This window comes from Mya arenaria, chromosome 4 (assembly GCF_026914265.1).
Source record: "Mya arenaria isolate MELC-2E11 chromosome 4, ASM2691426v1".
Taxonomy (NCBI): Eukaryota; Metazoa; Mollusca; class Bivalvia; order Myida; family Myidae; genus Mya; species Mya arenaria.
The window spans coordinates 39,599,940-39,621,394 of NC_069125.1; the positions used below are offsets into that span (position 1 = coordinate 39,599,940).

The 21,455-nt window shown below is 34.6% G+C and overlaps 1 protein-coding gene across 1 annotated transcript in view; it reads left to right on the forward strand.

The window, feature by feature from the left end:
- LOC128231338 (sodium- and chloride-dependent glycine transporter 1-like) overlaps nucleotides 1-7,050 on the forward strand; it is a 32,465-nt gene extending 25,415 nt beyond the window's left edge. The window contains exon 14 of the mRNA XM_052944013.1: nucleotides 288-7,050. Within this exon, the coding sequence (XP_052799973.1) occupies nucleotides 288-668 (381 nt within the window). The 3' untranslated portion in view covers nucleotides 669-7,050. The remainder of the gene's footprint in view (nucleotides 1-287) is intronic.
- The last annotated feature ends 14,405 nt before the right edge of the window (nucleotides 7,051-21,455 follow it).

Sequence of the window (21,455 nt, forward strand, 5' to 3'; positions counted from 1 at the left end):
TTGATTATTAGATGGACATACTTTTATGTGAAAGAGAGGCTTTTGGAATTATGGATTATAATTTATATGCTTTCATTTGTTTAGCACAAATAATGTTCATCTTGGTTTGGTTTATCTTTATCTAATATTTATGCAATGACTTTTGACATAAGGTGAATTATATTAAATAATTGTTTTGACAACTATACCATGTTGATCACTATGATAAATCTAAAAGTAAAGTGCATGTTTTTCATTTGTAAAGAAGATGATTCAGTTGTCTTTATACTGTTACTATACATTGACAGTTAATGAAGTTGAAGATGCAGCCTACACAAGACTGGGGCCCAGCCAACACAGTAGATCGCGAGCGACACCAACGATACCATGGAGACTTCTTGCCACTTTTATGTATGGACCCAGTCCTGCTGGGCAAACTCATGGGCAGTAATATGTCAAACATATCAAATATATCTGAGGGAGAGATGAGAAACAGACTACGAGGGCTGACCCCAGCTCAGTCAGAAGCTGTTTTACAGATAATCACGAGTGCCAGCAACGCAGGAACCCCAAACCTGACCCCCGCAGCGTCCCTCCTTGCTATCGCGCGTTCCAACGGTAGTTTCTCCCAGCTGCACCAAAGGTCGAGTCGACGTAGCCATACAGTCAGTGAATGCTCCGAGTTGTAGATCTAGCCATCATTGTGTTGTTCTGAGTTCTGCTCATGGTGTCTGATTGGTCAACACAGAACCAGACTGGTTCCAGCTGCTGGGCAGATGTTTATACCAGTCTAAGAAAGTAATGAAACAAATAACGCTGTACTTTGCTGGAGGATATATGACAATAAACAAACTGTGTGGCTTCCAGATGCAAAATAAAAGTGATGACCTGGATATACATTAACGAAAGAAATCGTGTAAAGCATTGTTAGGTTACACCTTAAAAGAGATTTCAAACAGATTGACTGTTAACTCAGTGTTGTTAAAGTAAAAGTTTCCATTTAGTTAAAAAAAACTAACATATTATTTAAAATTCGGTAAGAATCATAGACTTTCATTTTAGTTAAATTGTAGCAGTGGTGTTTGTCAATTTTAAGGAAGGATGCGATCATGTCATAATTATAAGAATATCTCAAACCAGAAATATTAAATAGGCAGTATGTTTTTGTATTTTTTTTCATTTTTTACTTTTCTGGTTTGTGAAGCAAAATTATGAACAAAGAAATAATTTAATATTTTATTGTTTTTTCCTAAAACAATAGCAAGGCACCGCAAGGGGGCTTAGTCATGTAAACTAATGACAAGGAGTGAAAGTGATTTTTTTTTATTATATGCTTTCCGGTGGATTATAGAGTTTCTCAGTTCCAAATCAAACATCAGCGGGCACAGGGCTGGGACAAAATTTCAGCAACGTCATTTCCGAAATGTGCCACTTGTGAAATATTATTTTTGATGCGCACTCAGTGAAAAATATTTCCATCTTACACTGAAGCAAACAATAATCCTCTATATCACTGGCTTCAAATTAAAAAAGCAAATAAAATCTTTTCGCTTTCACCCATTTATGACTTTCCAAACCAGGTGGCGAAGTGGCACTCTGGGACGGCTAGGCTCGGAACATGAGCATGTATCGGTTTTCTGTTTTAGTTGCTTTATATGTATAATTTATATGATGTTAATGATTCCAATGTATGTATAACTATGGTGAAAGTTTTTTTTCACCTTAAGTAATGGGGAAAAATCAAAGTTACTTCATATATGTGATCTTTTACAAATATTTTTATCAATTCACATAAATTGCCAAGGTTTAGTCAGTTATTTTTTAATCATATCGACTGAGTATTTATGAAGCTGTTATTGCCAAGATATTTTGTTTTAATGATACTTTTCTCAAGAATCAATAGCCATATGATAATGGGCGCAAACAATCAACAACCATATGATAATAATTGCAAAGCATAGGTGGCAGTACTGGTCAGGCGTTGTGAGGATACAGTCTCATTATATCATCAAATAGATATCAAAATACTTAATTTCATTCTGTTTTTTTCTATATATAAACAGTGAAAAGAAAATACTCCTTTTACCATACTACATTGCTACTGCCACCTATGGCTTGAAAACAAAGAAATATGAGGGTAATGACTTTGTTCTATATAACTAGATCTCAGACTTCGAACATCTAATGGATGGAAATTTTAGCTTCCTTAGAGTATTTTTTAGAACTATCCTCTGTTTTATTATTAAGTTATCATACAAAACATTGTACATATTTCATTTGTATTTTATTTTGTTGGTATGAGAAGGGATTGTATGGAAATGTAGTGCGTTTTTTGTGTGTTGCAACTGTTTTTTTCAAGAGACATTTGTTCATTGTTGGGAATTTGACTAGATTTTAAAACCGCACCAAATGATTGATTAATAATGAAATATTATGTGTGTACAAATTATTGTTTTCATTTATAACAGTTATTACAATCTGAAGTATTTAACAGGGAATATTAATACTGTTCTTTTTATTCAAGTTTTATTCAGTTAAGTCAAGACATACTTACCAGGGTATATAACAAAATGAGCTTTGAAGTGAGCATCTCATACATAGGACGAGGCATTGAAAACATATTTAACAGGGAATATAAATTCTGTTGTGTTCTTTTTATTCAAGTTTTATTCAGTTAACCCTTTAGCGCATGTATACGAGATAGGCCGACATAGCTCATTACCAGATGTATACGCATTTGGCCGACCGTATCCATTACTGGATGTAAACGCATGGCCCGCATATTTCAATAGGGTCATTTCAATATTTCAATTTTGCATCTTTCTTTTTGTAAACAATATCCCGGATGTTTATAAAATTAAAGTTTAACCTTTTGTGTATTGATTTTCCCTTGAAAATATCGTCTGCTAAATTGAGAAGGTGTTTATACTCCCAATCGCAGGTGTGATATCCCATTGTGACGTAATGAGACCACGAGCTAAGTACTGTATGGAATTTCCCCCAAATTCATTGATGCGTAAATCATTAAATATATTACGTCAGTTCAGTTTACCATTAAAATCAATTGAGATTATATTTACTTAAAGGTAATATTTTGTTTACAAACAAAAGAAACAATTAGTAAATGAGAAAATGATGGGTAAATTTTATGTGAAGCTTATATAATGTCCATCATAGTTTTGGCTGTAAAATAGGTCATGTGCAAGCGTTTTGTTTGATCTAGATCTTTTTATTCATACCGGAAAATCATTTATCGGCTTTCTTTTTTGTAAACAATTTTATGAGGGGGTAATAAAGTTAAACAGACACCTTGGACTGGATCTCTCAGCTGGATGACACCGGATATTCCTGACATATTTCTGTGTCTTAATACACAAGAACATAAATTGTCGGCTTTTTAATCCAGATGGGTCTTTTTTATGATAGGGGTAATAAAAATTAGATCGATCACAGCATTTTATTACCCTTTGATTTAATGCAATTATGACATTTCAAAGAAATGTTACAAATCCATCTTGAAAATACATTCACAGCTGAAATAAAATAATTTAATATTTCATCATTGACACCATTTATTAGATAATTTAATTATCTATAAAAAATGAATTCACATAAAAAAGATTTGGACACAATTATTTGGAGTAACATTGATTTTAAGGTCATACTGCTGTATTCATTTTCTCATTTTCAAATATCCAGAAAAGTATCTATGCAGATAAGGACTGCTTATCAGTAAGATGGCTATTGACTGGGAGGTGTAATCTGGCCACTTGTCTATGTGCTAAAGGGTTAAGTCATGAAATACTTACCAGGGTACATGACAAAATGGGCATGAACATCTTATACATATGAAGAGGCATTGTAAAACGTATCACAAGCATATATCATTATTATCATCATGGCATAAAGAGGAGTCCATTATATTTTTAAATTAATTTGAAGAAGAGATTCATGGTAAAAATGGTCTAAAAATCCAGAAACAACCTCTTTAAAATGATTATGACAAAAATTGATTTTGGCAGTTGCCCAAATGGACAATCAAATTTGAAAGTAAATCCATCATCCTATACCTTACATGTATTTTTGGTTAGCCTGGACTTATAATTGTGAAGATAATTTGTCAATGCATAAAAATTGAATCCAGATTTGATTGTTAATTGTGGCAAAGAACAGTGTTTTAACTTAAGCACATGGAGCAAGAATTAATGTTTTAGGTTTTTTATATTATGCATGAAATGTATTCTAGATTTTATCGTAGTATATTCGGAAATTTTCAGAAACATTACTGTCAAAAGTGTTGTACCAAATTTCTATGACAATATCAAGAAGTTAAATGCTATTTAATTTTTTAAAACATGCATTTTAATTATTTAGTTAAAGATGCAATTTTTATTATACTTTCTGTCAAATTGTTTAGGTCAAGCGTTTGAAGACATCAGTTTTACAAATGTTTTGTAAAAGATTCAATTCTTTCACCCAATTGATCATCAGATTTGTGATTTTTCGACTTAATAAATGTATTGAGCTTGCTAAAAGGATCTTAGCATTGTAATTTGTCATGAACTCATTAGTAAAATTGGCACCAATTTTCTAAAAATATCCAAAATAAACATGCTTTCTTCAGTGAGCCATTTTATGTTTACAAAACAAAAATAGTAATTTTGAGATGATCTTAAAAACTGTCTCCTTAAAAAGTCACAAACCTCCTTAATTGGAAAAAAAATAAACAATTTCCACAAAACAAAAAAATAGTGTTGTTTAAGAATTGGGCCTGGCCAATAATACTGTATTAAAGTGATGCTCAGGTGTTTTAATCGTGGCAAACTAGTCCTAACATTGAATGTTCTATCCAGGTGCTTGTTATGTATTGTATTGTACAATTGTATATATTAATATTTTTAGTTTATTTAAAATATAGTTTTACAGTATGCCTTAGTAATATTATGTATTAATGTTTTAAGCTTATTTAAAATATAGTTTTAAAGTAGGCCTTAGTTGTTACATTTCAATTTTTAATGGGTTTTAATCTGTATATATGTCAAAATGAATGCTTTTATTTTATTTTATTTTTAAATAAATTCTCAACTTTAGTAGAAATTTCGTAGTTATGCTATTTTGAGTTGTTGTTTTTTAAGAATATAATAGATATCAGTTTACAAAGTACAAATTTTAATAATTTATGAAAAGAAAATCTTGATTCTTTTACAAATACTTTTACATGCTAAAATAATTGTTTTAAATAAAATTCAAAATATTGCAAGTTATGTTTAATGCTTTTTTGGGAGAAGGGGTTTGGGTTGCATAATACTAATAAGTTTTAAAACACACAAAAAACATTTGTACATGTTAACTGATGTATTCTACATTTAAAAACATGATAAGAAAAAAAAAATGGTTGAGAATTGTGTTTATGTTTATTGTTGTAAAGTACTGTCACATTCAGTCTGTGTGATTTTTATGTGGAGTGTGAGTTTTTACCATAATTATGTTTTAATATTCATAATGTTATTCTACTTTATTATGGTCTTTTTGCAATGTTTGTGTTCAGTTTCATATCAATAAGGCATTCGACACACCTGTCTAATAAAAGTAGTAGGGCCGTTTGTTTTTATAAAAAAATCCTACCATTTTCATGCACTATTTTCAAAGATTTTTGGTGATCCCTATGAATAGAAGAGGTTGTATTTTTGGGTTGGAAAACATACCTGTAATTTGTAAATGAATTTGAAAGTTTCAACATACATGTACTGGAGTTACTTCAATAATATTTTTTCTGAAATGAAATTGTTTAATTTACATATTCAATAAATCTGATTTGATTCCACTTATTGATTTTCATTGAAAACTTTGTTATAGTTATATTGATGATTTAGCTTTTACATGATAAGTACAGATTGTATCATTAATTATGTACGTGAAGTACTGTAAGACATTCTGGCCCATATTCATTGCCGTCAGGGGCCATGATTATGAACAGCTTCAAGTCCAAGTTCAGACTCAGACCCAGAAAAGTACTTTCATTATCATTTTTAATCTATTCATTTAACTTTAACAAAAGCAAATAATTGCACACTTTCAAATAGTAATAAAATTCAACAAACTTGACTAAAAGAAAAGTTACAATGAATTGGAAGATTTGCAGTTTTGCTACTCAAGGCTGGACTCTGACTTCAGACTGTTGGTAATCACATCACAGCCCTAGGAGCTGCAATATACCTGTTCTGTTTACATGTATACTCTCATTAAGAATCTCACTATGGGTATGTTATACATGTTTCGTCATTCCTGCCATATATATATACAGTGTATCTATACATGCACAACTTTTTGTTATAGAATTAGTTTGGTTTGATTCCATGACTTAGTATGAGTATTAAAGACTACATATGTCTCTATTACTAGCTTTATTCACATAACTGTGTTTTTGTATGGTATAGGACTTTGTATAAGTGGGTCGATTGGAAAGAAATATCGAGGTTTTGTCTGTCTTGCTGTCACCGCATCAGAATTGGTTTAAAAAGTTCAAGCCTTGGTGGCCAAGGTTTCAAAAAAAAGTGTTCAAGATATTTATATGAAACTTGGTATACATGTTACCAGAGATGCTATCCACGTGCATAGCAAGGCCAATAACGCTGGCTTTGATATTTGTCAAGTTATGCCCCATTGTTTGTCTGAAAAACAAAAAAAAAGGGCGAGCATTGGGGTTCACTCTGCGGCTCTCTTTTTTGTAAAACCTACGACATTGTTACTATTTTGGTCTGATTTTCCTGTATTTTAACACTAGTGCCCTGTTTATGAGCATCAATAAACGAATGAAGAGCAATCATTAATGTAAAAGTAAGGAAAGCATTTGCAGATTATAACGAATATTCTACTTATTATTGAAATATACTGTACTTTAACTAAAAAGCTTATAATCAATTGTTTGCGACTGATGATTATTTATATCACAAATAACAAATGCAGTTTTAGAATGTGTTCTTTTTTGTCTTATTTATTTGTCACTCAATCTTTGTGTTTTAAAAAGATGATTTACTGTAGACGAACAAATAAAATGTGATAGTAAAAATATCTCTGTTGTTTTCTTCTTTCTAGTTTTAGTTGATTTACAAACAATTGTTATTTAATAACCAATAACAAGCTTGATTTATTAATATAAAACATTGGTCAAAACGTGATACATGTTTTTGTATCATTTTGCCCAAGAACATACTTGCATATAAGTACACTGAATAATGTGATTCTGGCGATGTCCTGTCTGATATTAACAGTTCGTCACCATCTGTATTATCGTAGACAAAGGGTCATTCATGAGCTATCTAACATCAATGGTCTCACTAGAAATTCTGAGGGCAATTCCTCATGGACTCTAAATCATGTCTAGCAGATTTGCGTTTATGCTAATGATTCTGACTGAGTATGCTAATGATTCAAGCTTTGGTTGATGGACACCGTAAATTGCATCGTAATATATCAGATAATAGATTCGAAGATGACCTCTAGACGATTCGTGCATTTACAACGAACTTCAAGAAGTGATGGGAACAAGGGGTGTCACATGTTCGCGACAAACTCCCCTCCCCTCCCTTGGCTTTGTCAGATTCAAATCCAAGTGAATATTTTCAGTGCACAAAGGTGCATGGCAAGCTATGTATCTTGCTTGACATGTTCTACTCAAAAGGTGACAGGCATGCCGAAAATATTTCTATAAACAAGTTCCTGAGGAGAACAATTTACCAAAACCTACAACATATTTTTGAACGGCCACTCGTGCACATAAACGATAGATTTATTAGCTACAGGGACACTCCACTAAGTCAAAATGACATTATTTGCAAAGGTGTACGGCTTACAGACACTAAACAAGAGCCGCACAACTTACAAATCAATAAAGACAGACTACACATGCATTAAGGGTGGCCATCATAATCAATACCCGCAAGGGACACACGGTGCCATCCAATAATGACCAATGATAACGATAGCCTCAAGTGACATTGAAAATAAAACTTTTTGCAACCACTAGGAGGTCTAATATTACGAAATTACACCGAAACTATTGTATTCGTGGGGGGGACAATGCCCGATGAAACCGAAATTCCCACGAAGTGGTGGCGAAAATGACACGACTTGATAAGATGTCCTCACGATGACCTTACGAAGGGCAAAATGGACACAAGGCAATTTTCGGCATGTCAAAGATTTTGCAACCGCTCACGAAGTTACTGCCGGGGCCTGAAATAGCCGCATCATTGTCTTATTACCTCCATTTTCTTCATCTAATATAATTTAACTTTCAATCAATTGAAATAGTTTATGAAACTATCAGTGTTATTTAAACGAATTACTTCTTAGTTAGAATTTGAAAATTATTCGTATATAAAGCAATATGGTATTCTTAGCATTAATAAAGTCACGTGACATGCAAATTTCGAAGTGACGTGGTGCGCGCTAAATTTAGACTATACTTTCAGTGTTTTGGCATATTTGTTATTACGATAAATGCATTTTTTGATCAAACATTTAAAAAAAACTGTCAAAAAGGTTAAGAGAAGTCATTTGGATATACATTCATTTCGCTTAGTTTACATCACTCAAAGATACTGGGACTAGGACTTTAAATATAAAGGATGTTTGTGGTTAAATTTAGATAAATACTTCCAATATGATTCTTTTGAAATATTCCATTTTTTTCTAATAAATTGAAATATTAAACATGTTCTTAAGATGAGTCTGTACGATGAAAGATCTTGATAAGCTTGTAAGCGATGGAATTAAGTTAGGAGTACATGAATTGGTTGACCCCGGTAAAACATATTAAACCAAGAGAGCGCCATGTTGTCGGAATCATGTTCAAGATTTAGTAAAGCATGTATCCCCCATCACCCGAATGGCAGTCAATAAGTCGTTTCGCATTAAATGTCTGCGGAACAATTAATTACATATGTCGAAAATGTTCCATACATATAAGATCGATATTTAGGTGCGTAATCACATTCTTTGAGCCCCTCAGTCCGCGCCTAATGAAGCTTCACATTCAGTGTCAACAAAGCCTTCGTAAAAAGTTATTTATGTTTTCACGACAAACCCATTTTGTACATCTTCGCTTAAAATAAAAAATAAATAAAAACTTTTCATTTGCTATATATTCTGCATTGTGTTTTCGATATATAACGCATTTGACTGGGCCAAAATATAGGTCAATGTCCATATTATACAGCACTACGTTGATCAATTCACCAATGTTGATATACAAACGTTAACAATATAACTGTGATCGAGTTAGCCAGTCAGCCGGTTAATGGCTTCCCAGTCATTCAGTCAGTCACTCATACAAAGCCGTTGAAACAACTAAACTATTCGAATATTACAAAATTCTTACGAACCTATGTTGACCAGTTTCTATCGAAGACCTCTACGCACCAATTTGTTTTATCATGTACGGGAACTATTTCCATCAGTTTCCACATCCGCTAATTAAAAAAAGGTAAAGCGAAACAATGGTGGTATTGATGGCACAATTCATCTCGCAGACGTGTCATGTTAGGCTAATTATGTTACGCCGACGGGTTCTAGAAATTGCGTTAACTCATTATATGGGTTTGCATTGTATGAAGAAAACGGACTGTGGTCAGGAGAGTTATACAGATATTACAACAAGATTAATAGGAAATAGTCCACTGTTAAATCGTTGTTAGGAGACAAGTATTCAGACAATAATATGACTTGAAGGGAAAAAATGGTTTTATCATAATGTGAAGCTTTGTTCATATGGCTATTACTATTGAATCTTTTATCAAATGATTACCTTAAAGGCAACCATTTCCTTTGTATTGTACCTTATTTGAGGATGGTCTCATCTACACGAATGCTTTGAGCCGTTGTTGGAAGTTATGAAAAGTAACAGACACCAGATGATACAATTGCAAGAAAAAAAGAAAATTGTCAAAAACTTACATAATATTGATACCATCGTTGTGTACAACGCATTGAATCTTATAATGATGCATCTCATCGCTTACGATCCATGCAATTTTCGCAGTTATTTTCTCACAATTTTCCATGTCTACCACATACATCCCAGTAAGTTTTAAAGTAGCGTCGGTATATTTATCTGTACTCATTAATTGATATGTTTTAAACTGTTAAATGCTCTTTTTAAACATGGAAACTCAGAAGAGACAGCAACATGATTGTTGGGTTTATTCTTTTGATAATGTTAAATCATGTATTAACGGCCTCCTACTTGCCCGTATTGACAAGTCTAGGCTTGTTTTGAGGAAATACTTCTTTTTTTAAACATCTGGTGTCTAGTCTCTTTTAAGCAATAGGCCTTGATAAAACAAAGACTTTTAAAAAAAAGATAATCAGCACATTTAAAGAAACCTGATTGGACTCGCGACGCTATCGAAGGGGCTGGTATGTATTTTACACAATACACAATAATGTTATTATTTTTATATCAATTTTAAAATTGAGTTCTTCGCAAAAATCTATACAAATACGATTAAAAAACATCAGCTACAGAAATGCAAATGTAAACAATCTGACTCATCTGGCAAATCAGCAAGATATCCCCTGGGTCTTTAATCAGGCAGGTAATGGCTTTCCAGTTTGTCAGTCAGTCTGTCTAGCATACGAATCCATTGAAACAACCAAACTTTACGAAGTTTAGAAGGTACTTACGAACGTGTGTTGACCAGTTTCTCTCGAAGACCTCTACGAGCCTGTTTAATTTAATTATAGATGGAAACACTTTCTCCCAATTTCCACATCCGCTGAATAATAAGTAAAGCGAAACAATGGCTGTAAATGGCACAATTCATCTCGCAGACGTGTCATTTCAGACTAATTCTGTTACGCTGACAAGTTCTAGAAAGTGAGGTTAGGCACCAATGGGTTGTTATTGTATGAAGCGAACGGACAGAGATATAGATATTGGTACAAGATTAACAAGACAAATGTGCACTTTTAAATCGTTGATGGGGGATTATAAGTATCTTCCATGGCCGAGAGTGTAGGGTGTTTTGCGGAAACGAGGTTTACCGAGTTTCCGCAAAAAAACCTGCGCGAGGGTCTGGATGAACCTATCTTACACGAGCGGCTATGGTAGATGCTTTTTCTCCCACCTCAGTTAAACAAAATAAAGTAAAAATGTATTTTTTGCTGGAACTCTTTTGTGCTTTTTAAAAATAAATGCGAATGGATATGTGATAATTCATGGTTGTCATGGAAATGCGCGCAGTGATTCGGGTTATGTTAACAGTCAAATCGGTCTTTAAATACAACATTAAGTTCTGAGGAGAGTGAAGCATTTTTTCTTGAAAGGTGCGTAAAAACTGTTTTATAGTGACATTTGAAGCGAGAAACAATTATTCAGCATTCTAAATATTGCCACAAGACAAGGTTTCCATGGTGCTACAGACGACAGTATTTAACAAGGGAGGTAATTACAATGTGACGACCATTAAAAAGGAGTTCCATACGGGCATTTTATCTTCGCCCGTGGGCAAGATAAGAATTTCTAGCATGGTTAAATTATTGGATCTACTTATCTGAGGTGGGAGAAAAATACTGAGACTATAATATGACTTGAAGAGGAAAGTTAATTTACACTGCATATTCATATCGTAATGTGAAGCTTTGTTCAGTTATTATGGCTATGATTAAAAATAACCCTTAAGCACACCTTTGCCTGCGTAATGCCCCAATTTAAGAATGAAATCTAGAAAAATATTTTGACATTGATGTTTGACATTGCAAGTCCGTACCATATCGATAGAAAAACGATTCAAATAATAATTGGCTTGTTGGTGATTGTAAAAGACGCAAATATCCTACATAATATGGTATATTATATCATACAAGTAAAAAATAGTTTACGAAGAAAAAATCAGCATAAGCAATGATAATTAAAAGCTTTAGGCAAATATTATTCTATGGTTACAAATCCCTAGCTCCTGGCCATCTCTGATGGTATTTCTTTACACTTCATTTCGCCATCTGCATGAAGTTTACGTCGCAATTGCGTAGGTTTGTTTACCGTGGTGGCTAGAAAATTCATTTAACTCATTAAGAAAAATAACTGTCAAAACCAGGATTGGATCCAGAAATAGACGTAAAAGGGGGCGTAACTTGTGGGCACATCCTTTTGACATTCGCCCGTTCCTCAGAGCCGAAATGTAAATGGTTTAAAAAGTTGGCATGGGGTTAAGGGGTACTAACCTTAGAAAATTTAAACAATTTCTAGTCCGAAATGGTCCATTTTTAGCGTATTTATTCCTTTTTTGTCCGATATTGACATAAAACGGAAGGAGGGTTGGGGAACGCCGCTTATGGAAACGTTCCGGAAACAAAGATACGCACTCATACCTTCGAAGCTTTTCAAATTATTACATATCAATTATACAAACCAAGTACATTCTTTACGGATTGGTAGAAACATTATAGAATGCATGGAATGAAGTGAATAAATAACAACACATCGAATTAAATTAATCTCTTCATAATCGAACTAAACTACCGCCACAACGTTAGATGCTAAACATTCAACCAACAACGAAGTCCCATTAACGGACAGCACAAGAACATCGATTCAGGATATACCAACGTAATGTGAAAATAAAAACAAAACATTTACAGAAAGTTGTTTCCGAGTTAACACTGAAATGTCCAATCCAGCAAAATCTGGTCTGACCAGAACGCGGCTTATGTATCCACATAACTTAACTGAATTTTTTTATTTAACCTTAAATTTCAACAATGATGTAGCTTATTAGTCTTCGAAAACATAGACAATCAACACTACATTAATATTAAAATATCGTTCTGTGTTTAAATTATATTTAAATTGGGTACCGCTTTGGAACAATCAGCGAAAATAGGAGTTACTGGCCACAATTTCTAAACACATCTTAAGTATACCAAAACACGTTTTAATGGGAATATTATACACAGTATCAAACCCCTTAAAATTAGATTATTACACAGATCATACCGATAGAAGAAGCGAGCTTAGTTGAATTCTGTTATGAGGTGTTGGACCGGTTAAATGACTGCAACCCCACACTTGTCCTGATATTTATTTATGAATCACACACGAATGACGATTAAAGATAGAAACTACTGAATTCAGTTAAGAACCTTCCACAGTACTAAAGTGGCCAAAAATTAAAATGTTTGTAAACGTTCATGTTTCTTGATGATATATTTTGTAATAAGAAAGATATTAAAAAAACATGATTAAATTCAATTCCTGCAATAGCTGCAATCCCCACAAAGCCTTAAGACAATGTTGATTGGGTAGTTTTGACACAAAACATATTCAATTTGTGTAAAGACAATTCCGAAAAAAATGCAAATGCTTTTTGATCGAAAATGTAATAAAATCCTCTTTCGTAATATTTGCTCAACTCCTAATTACAACTACACATGTTGCAACGGATGTATGCATTAAGCTTACTTAATATTGATCCTTAAAACTAATGCAATATTAAATATTTAAACATTTTATGTCTTGGTCCTATAAACGACCTTTGCACTAAGGAAGGCCCCAAAGGCTTACATTATGTGTTTACGGCTATCGTTTGCGATTTGGTTCCCCGCTTGCTGGGAATGCGCTGCGATGCAACAGGGAAACACACCAGTAAGCTAACGTGAATTCGTTGCTTGTTTATTGAACGTTGAAGGTTATTGTTTCATATTATAGATTTACAGCTTCAATTACTTGATAAAATGGTATCACCAATTATATTTCTATGGTTGTGAGGTTTGGGCATTTGTGAAAAGTTCTAATTTTGTCAAATTTCGAGTTCATTATTTGAAACTCATTTTGAATGTCAAGAAAACAACACACATTGTTATTTGGTGAATTTGGTGTATAACCTTTTGATTGTGTTGTGAAAAGTAGAGTTCTAAACTTGGTGTAAAGTTGTTTATAGTATTAAAAGACATCATTTTGTAATGTAATTTATAGATCTATGTTTGTTTGAAAATAACATTCTCTATGGATTACGTTTGTTAAAATATCATTAGAAAAGTAAGGTTTTGCTGTGGTCTGGTACATCTCTGGTGCATCTCCCTATATTTTTGGTGAAACTATAATGAAAACCAGCATATTCAATTATGAATTGAACACGTACAATCTTAAAGTAAATGTATTATAGTAACTATATAAGTTTTTTAAAGCAAGCTCTACTTATACTTAATTTTAGCTAGCATTATCCTTTTGATGTTGTTATCATAAATTATAAATTGAAAATTATAGTTTTATGATATAAAACGCAATGACAGAGCATGTTTAAAGTGTTTTAAACATTCCTGAGGTGTTGAATTTTACTATGTTATTGCAAACACATTCGTCAATGAGGACAAAAATAAACACTTTCCACATTTTCTCTCATGTATGTTAACGCCAAACTTTAAACATTTATTTCGAAACAATTACATGGATCTATATTTTGAAATTCTTTATTTTTTCTTAGAAATATTATGCAAGTAGTATTTAAATTCCACATTCATTGCTTTATTATATGAAACAAACTTTAATACGATTTTGTGTATAACCGTCTCAATACTTATGTGAAAAACTACAGAAACAAGCTCAGTAGCCAAAATTTTAAACATAAACCCCGTTTAATGACACACTGGGTAAACGCCAAAGACATGGAACACAAAAACAAACAAGTAACATGGAACAACAACATAAAACTCCACAAACAGCACAGTACATGTATGTTTATCAAGGATGATCAACTTCATGATACTATGATGCAAATATGTTAGCTTATATCTTTGTCATTTCGTCTTTGTAATAATGCCTGTTTGTACTTTGTTATATATTTCTTGCATATAAGTACATTGAATAATGTGATTCTGTCCTGTCTGCTTTTTACAGTTTGTAACCATCTGTATTATGGCAGACAAAGGGTCATTCATGAGCTTTCTAACATCAATGGTCTCAATAGAAATTCCGAGGGCAATAAAATCATGTCTAGTTGATTTGCGTTTATGTTTATGATTCTGACTGAGTATGCTCATGATTCAAGCTTTGGTTGATGGACACCGTAAATTGCAATATATCAGCTTTTAGATTCGAAGATGACCTCTAGACGATTCGTGCATTTACAACATACTTCAAGGAGTGACGAGAACAAGAGATGTCACATGTACGTGACAAACTCCCCAGATTTGCTTTGTCAGACTGATAGCAACGTGAATGTTTCCAGTGCGCAAAGGTGCATGGAAAGGTATGTATCTTGCTAGATACGTTTGACAAGATAAGAGACATGCTGAAATATATTATATATACAAGTTCCTGAGGAGAACAATTTACCAAACAAAAGTATTTTCAGACATGCACATGCACATTCACAATATATTTGTTAACTACAGGGACAATCCAATAAGCCAACACTTTAAAAAAGATATTTTTAAAGGCATAAGTCTGAGGCTTACAGGCACTAAGCGAGAGCCACACAGCAGTCAACACAGGCATCAAAATATCATTAAGGGTTGGTGTGACCGCCTTAATTAATACTCGAAAGGGACACACGGTGCCCTCCAACAATGAACCATGATAACTATAGGCTCAAGTGACATAAAAAATAAAACTTTTGGCAACCACTAGGAGGTCAGTTTACAAATTTCAACCGAAACATTTCTTATGTTTGAAAAATAGGCTTGCTATTAAATTTAGTGATTTAACTGCCTGAGGGAAATGCTCTAAGGCTAGCCTTTTATATGTCCACGTGACCACATGGGAAGCACTTGTGCTTCTCAAATTCGGCTGGCTTCCCCGATACCGTGTCCCATCTTGATGTCATCGTACTATTTTACGGATGGCTACGCGACGGCGTCGCGAGGGCTTCAAGTAGTCGTGTTGTCTTCCTTAGAAATCTGGCTCTTCTTGTTGCTTAGAATTGTATTCGTGGGGCGAAAATGCCCGATAGCTCCGAAGATCATACGAAGTGATGGTGAAAATGACACATTTTGACACGATGCTCTCACGATGACCTTACAAAGGGCAAAATGGATACACAAAATCAACACTAACATGAATCTTCGCATAATCTTTCGGCAATCTTTGGCATGTCAAAGGTTTTGCAACCGCTCACGAAGTCATACGATGGCTTCAGATGACCTAACGAATGGCCTGATTTTTTGTTTGACCATATTTTTCGCTTCGTACAGGTTCACGCATTTTATAAATGAGTACATTAATAATCAATTTATGACTGAAAGCGCATTACAAGACCAATTTTGATGCAATACATTAAAGCCGCAAGTATGATGAAATATATTTATCATAATTCGAATGAGTATAAACATAAGTTTAAACGTTCTCATAAGTGATGGAAATAAGCAGGGTGATATGAATTGGTAGACTCCGGTAAACATATTAAATCAAGAGAGCGTCACGTTGTCAGAATCATGTTTAAGATTTAATAAAGCATGCATCCCCCACCACCCGAATGACAGACAACAAGTCGTCGTATTAAATGTCTGCGGGACAATTAATAACATATGTTGTAATTGTTCCATACACGATATCTTGGTGCGTAATCGCATTCTTTGAGCCCCTCAGTCCACGTTTAATAAAGACATTCAGTGTCAACAAAGCCTTGAAGTTCGTAAAAAGTTATTGATGCTTTTACGACAAACCCATTTGGTACACCTTCGCTTAAAATATAAACCAACAAAAAAGTTTAATATTCTACATATTCTACATTGTGTTTTCGATATATAAAGCGTTTGACTGGACCCAAATGTAGGTCAAGGTCGATCTTACGTAGCGCTTCGTTGAACAAATCATCAATGTTGATATGCAAACGTAAACATTGTGAATGTCATGAGTAATCCAGTCAGCCGGTTAATGACATCCCAGTCAATCAGTCAGTCATTCATACAAAGCCATTGAAACAACCAAACTATACGAAAATTACAAAATTCTTAGGAACATATGTTGACCAGTTTCTCTCGAAGAGCTCGATACACAGGTTTGTTTAATCATGGATGGAAACAATTTCCCCCAGTTTCCACATCCGCTGATTAAAAAAGTAAAACGAAACAACGACGATATTGATGGCCAAATTCATCTCGCAGACGTGTCATGTTAGGCTAATTCTGTTACGCCGACGGGTTCTAGAAATTGCGTCAAATCAGTATATGGGTTTGCATTGTATGAAGAAAACGGTATGTGGTTAAGAAAGTTAAACAGACATTGCAAACAGATTTACAGGAAATGGTCCACTAATAAATAGTTGCTGGGAGACAAGAATTCAGACAATAATATGACTTGAAGGACTCAAAAGATTATACCATTATGTAAAGCTTTGTTCATATGGCTATTATTATTGAATCTTTTAACAAATGATTACCTTAAAGGCAACCATTTTTATTGTTGTTACATACCTAATTTGAAAAATGGTATTATTTAAACTATTTTTTTTTTGAACAGTTGGAATCAATTAAAAGAAACAGACAGCAGAGATGATACAATTACAAGAAAAAAAAAGAAAATTGTCAAAAATGTACATTGACATCATTGTGTACACTGCATTGAATCTTACTTAATGATGTATCTCATCGCTTGCGATAAATGCATCTTTCGCGTTTTTTTTCGTATTTTTCCAAATCAAAATATTCTGGAGTGCCTACCACTTAAATCCCAGTAAGTTAAAACATAGCGTCAGTATATTTATCTGTACTCATAAACAGAAGCCATTGAATCAACCAAACTATACGAAGTTTAGAAAGTATTTACAAATGTTTGTTGACCAGTTTCTCTAGAATGTCTGTACGCACCAGTTTAATTCAATCCTGGATGAAAACAATTTCTATCAGTTTGCACATCTACTGAATAATAAGATAAACGAAAACATGGCTGTAAATAGCACAATTCATCTCGCAGACGTGTCATTTCAGACTAATTCTGTTACGCCGACAAGTTTTAGCAAGTGGGGTTACGCACCAATGGGTTGTTATTGTATGAAGAGAATGGACAGGGATGTGCACTTTTAAATCGTTCTTAGGAGACAAATACTGAGACAATAATATGACTTGAAGAGTAAAGAAAGTTCATACGGCAAATTCATATTGTATTCTGAAGCTTTGTTCAGTTTTAATGGCTATGATTAGAAAAATAACAAATGATAACCCTTAAGGACATCGATGCCTGTGTAATGTCCCCAATTTAAGAATGACATCTAGAAAAATATTTTGACATTGATGTTTGACATTGCAAGTTCGTCTCTAATACATTTAACCATATCGATAAAAAATACCATTGGATTAATAATTGGCACCTAGGTGATTGTAAAAAAACGCAAATATTCTACCTAATATGATATATTATATCATCCAAGTAAAATTAGTTTTCGAAGAAATAAGTTAATTTATTTTGCTTAAAAATAAATTTTATTATTTTCGCGAGATTGAATTTAATGTCTGTTGTTCCGTTGCTAAGCAATCGGAACGCTCTCGGCCTCTATCGGTCAAGTCAATGCGGACTGGTTCTCGATGTTTGACACTAGTTTAAAGTGCACTTTTGAATTAAATTAAACCGGTCTATTAACGGGGAATCTTTCTTTGCTAGCGAAATCTCGTGCGGAGAGGACCGAAATTAAAAAGCTCTTGAATAAATAGGAAAATAAAGAAGTTTAGTACTTTAATATCTGACACTCGCGGCTTAATACGCCTGTTACAACAATGCCGGGTAGAGGACGCCCTAAATGGAGGAAAAGGAAGGTGGCGGAAGCAGCAGAAGTAAAGGAAGAGGAACAGCCACGTGCACGGCGGCTAAGGCAACCGCCTCGTGTCATTTTGGAAGCACAACTCCAACAGGCGCCACAGATACCCTTGCCAGACGCGGAGCTGGGAAACAACAATGAGAGTAATGTAATTGACTTCCATGATATTATTACTAGGTCTCATATTTTGCCCCCTTTACCCACAGACTGTGGTTCCTACGGGTAATAGACAAAGTCCTTCAGATACTGGGTGTGGCTTGGCGGGGTCTGGCCAAGGTGGAGAGTTCCAAATGGGTGCAAATTTTGATGGTAGCATGGACATATATAGGTTAGCGAACGATGATCTTTCATCACATGTACCAACGCAATTGAAGCAACAAATAATGAGGGGAGAATACATAAATTTGGCTATCTTGTTAAAAGGGGCAATTGAATTGAACGATATGTGTAAAAGTTACACACTCTCAATATCACTAGATGGCTCCTTTGAGGCCAAACCAAAACAGTGCAAGGAAAAGGTACAATCCGTCGAAAAGTGGACTGATGCATTTTTGATTTACATGTCCATCTATCTGGCTTTGCAACCCCATAAAACAAACGAAATGTTACAATATATGTACAATGTTTGAGAGGGTCTTCACGCCAAGGCGGCTTTGCATGGCGCTCATATGATGAGCAGTTCAGGCTACGCCAGGCCATAACTCCGTCACCATGGTCCAAAATTAATAATGATCTGTGGTGGCGTTGTATGATTGTTCGTGACACGCCCCAGGGAACTCGAACGGTCCCGGTAAACCATAGCCAAACACGATCGTCTACAAGTTTTGCGTGCATTGATTTTAATAAAGGGTATTGCTCATGGGCCATGTGTAAATTTAACCATGTTTGTTCACGGTGTGGTGCAAGGCATGCTGAGATTAATTGCAGTCATTTCCCGCCAAACCAGAATGCAAATGTAACCCCTGCAAATTTCTCTCGAAATAATCAGGCCGCACGGGGGCCTATGGGTTACTCAACGTAGATATTTCACACGAGGATCGGGTTTTTCCGCCCGGATAGAGTACATCTCGGCTGCCTGGGGGATTGGATTTTATATTGACGCTTTGATGGATTCGATAATGCATTACGTATAATTTCATTAACATATTTTTTTTGGGGGAAATTGTGTAACAATTTTGTGGCGGGAAAAAAATCGCAAGCCGAGAGCTGGCTAGGATGTCATCCATTTCAATTTAAAAATGCATACATATATAATTTATGATTTAGATGTATTTGGGCTTGTTGAGAACTTTTACCTTGGTCGAGCACCTCGGTGCTAGTTATCACTCGGTATGGGAATCAACAAGAGGGCTATACATGTGAAATTGGGAATTATCAACTAAAATCAATTAATTAGGATGAATATAGATATAAATAACGTTTATTATCCCGTTGCTGGAATAACAAGTTCTTAAGGAGTCTGTTGCATGTCTGTTGCTCAAGGCCGGGAACGTCCTAGTACTTGGCGTCCCGGTGGTTGCGTTGTTGCGTTGCATTGCGTTGCGTTGCGATGAGATTGCGGAGATATATTGCGGATGTTGCATTGGCTGTTGGCAATTGTGGGTTGCATTGTTGCGTTGCGTTGCGTTGCGTTGCGTTGCGTTGCTAGGAGATTGCGGGTATATTGCGGGTTTTGCAGTTGCTTTTGGTAAGGAGCATTTGCACGTAGACCGTAGTTGCTGGGTTGTCGCATTTTGCCAAACAGTCTATTCCGGCACGGGCATATCATAGGACACTATAGTATTTATAGAGTACACTTTGAATATACATTGAATACAACGGCTTAGCCTAGCCTCTCTCGGCTTGCGTGGTTCTTTTCCATTCGGACTTCCAGGCGTGTGTCACTATGACCTATCATGGAGTCCGTTTCGTTTTCACGGCCATATTTTGCCAATCCTTTTATTTTTGTTTGTTAAGCTGTTGTACAAATTGCAGCAAGGCTATTATACGTTTATAATATTTATTATGCAGAAGTAAAACTTAGGAAATGTCAATGTTGTTTATTTGGTTTCTATTCAACGAACTGGTAAAGTAAATCAGCTTAAGCAAAGATAATAAAAAGTTTCAGGCGAAATATATTCTATGGTTACATGGCGCTCGGTGGCTTTTCTTGTTTCAAAATGTGAATGTTGATGTATGTACAAAAACCTAGCTTTTGGCAATCTCTGATGGTTTTACTTAACACTTCATTACTACATCTGCAGGAAATTTACGTCGCGATTGCGTAGGTTTGTTTACCATGGTGGCTAGACAATTCATTAACTCTTTGAGAGGAATACCTGCCAAAACCAGGGTCAGATCCAGAAATATACGTTAAAGGGGTCATTACTTATAGACACATCCTTTTGACATTCGTCCGTTTCTCAGAACCGAAATTTAAATGGTTGAAAATGTTGGCATGGGCTAAGGGTACTCACCTAAGACAAATTTTAACAATTTCTAGTCCGCGATGGTGCATTTTGTGCGTACATGTATTTTATTCCTTTTTCTCCGATATTGACATAAAACGGACGGGGGCTGGGGATTGACGGGGGCCCAACCCCATGAATCCGTTTTTGGAAAGGTACGCAATTATTACATATCATTATGTTTGAAAACAAGCCAAAACGTTCATTCTTTACGATTGGTTGACACATAATAAAATGCATGGAATGAAGTGAATTAAAAACAACACGTGGAATCAAATTA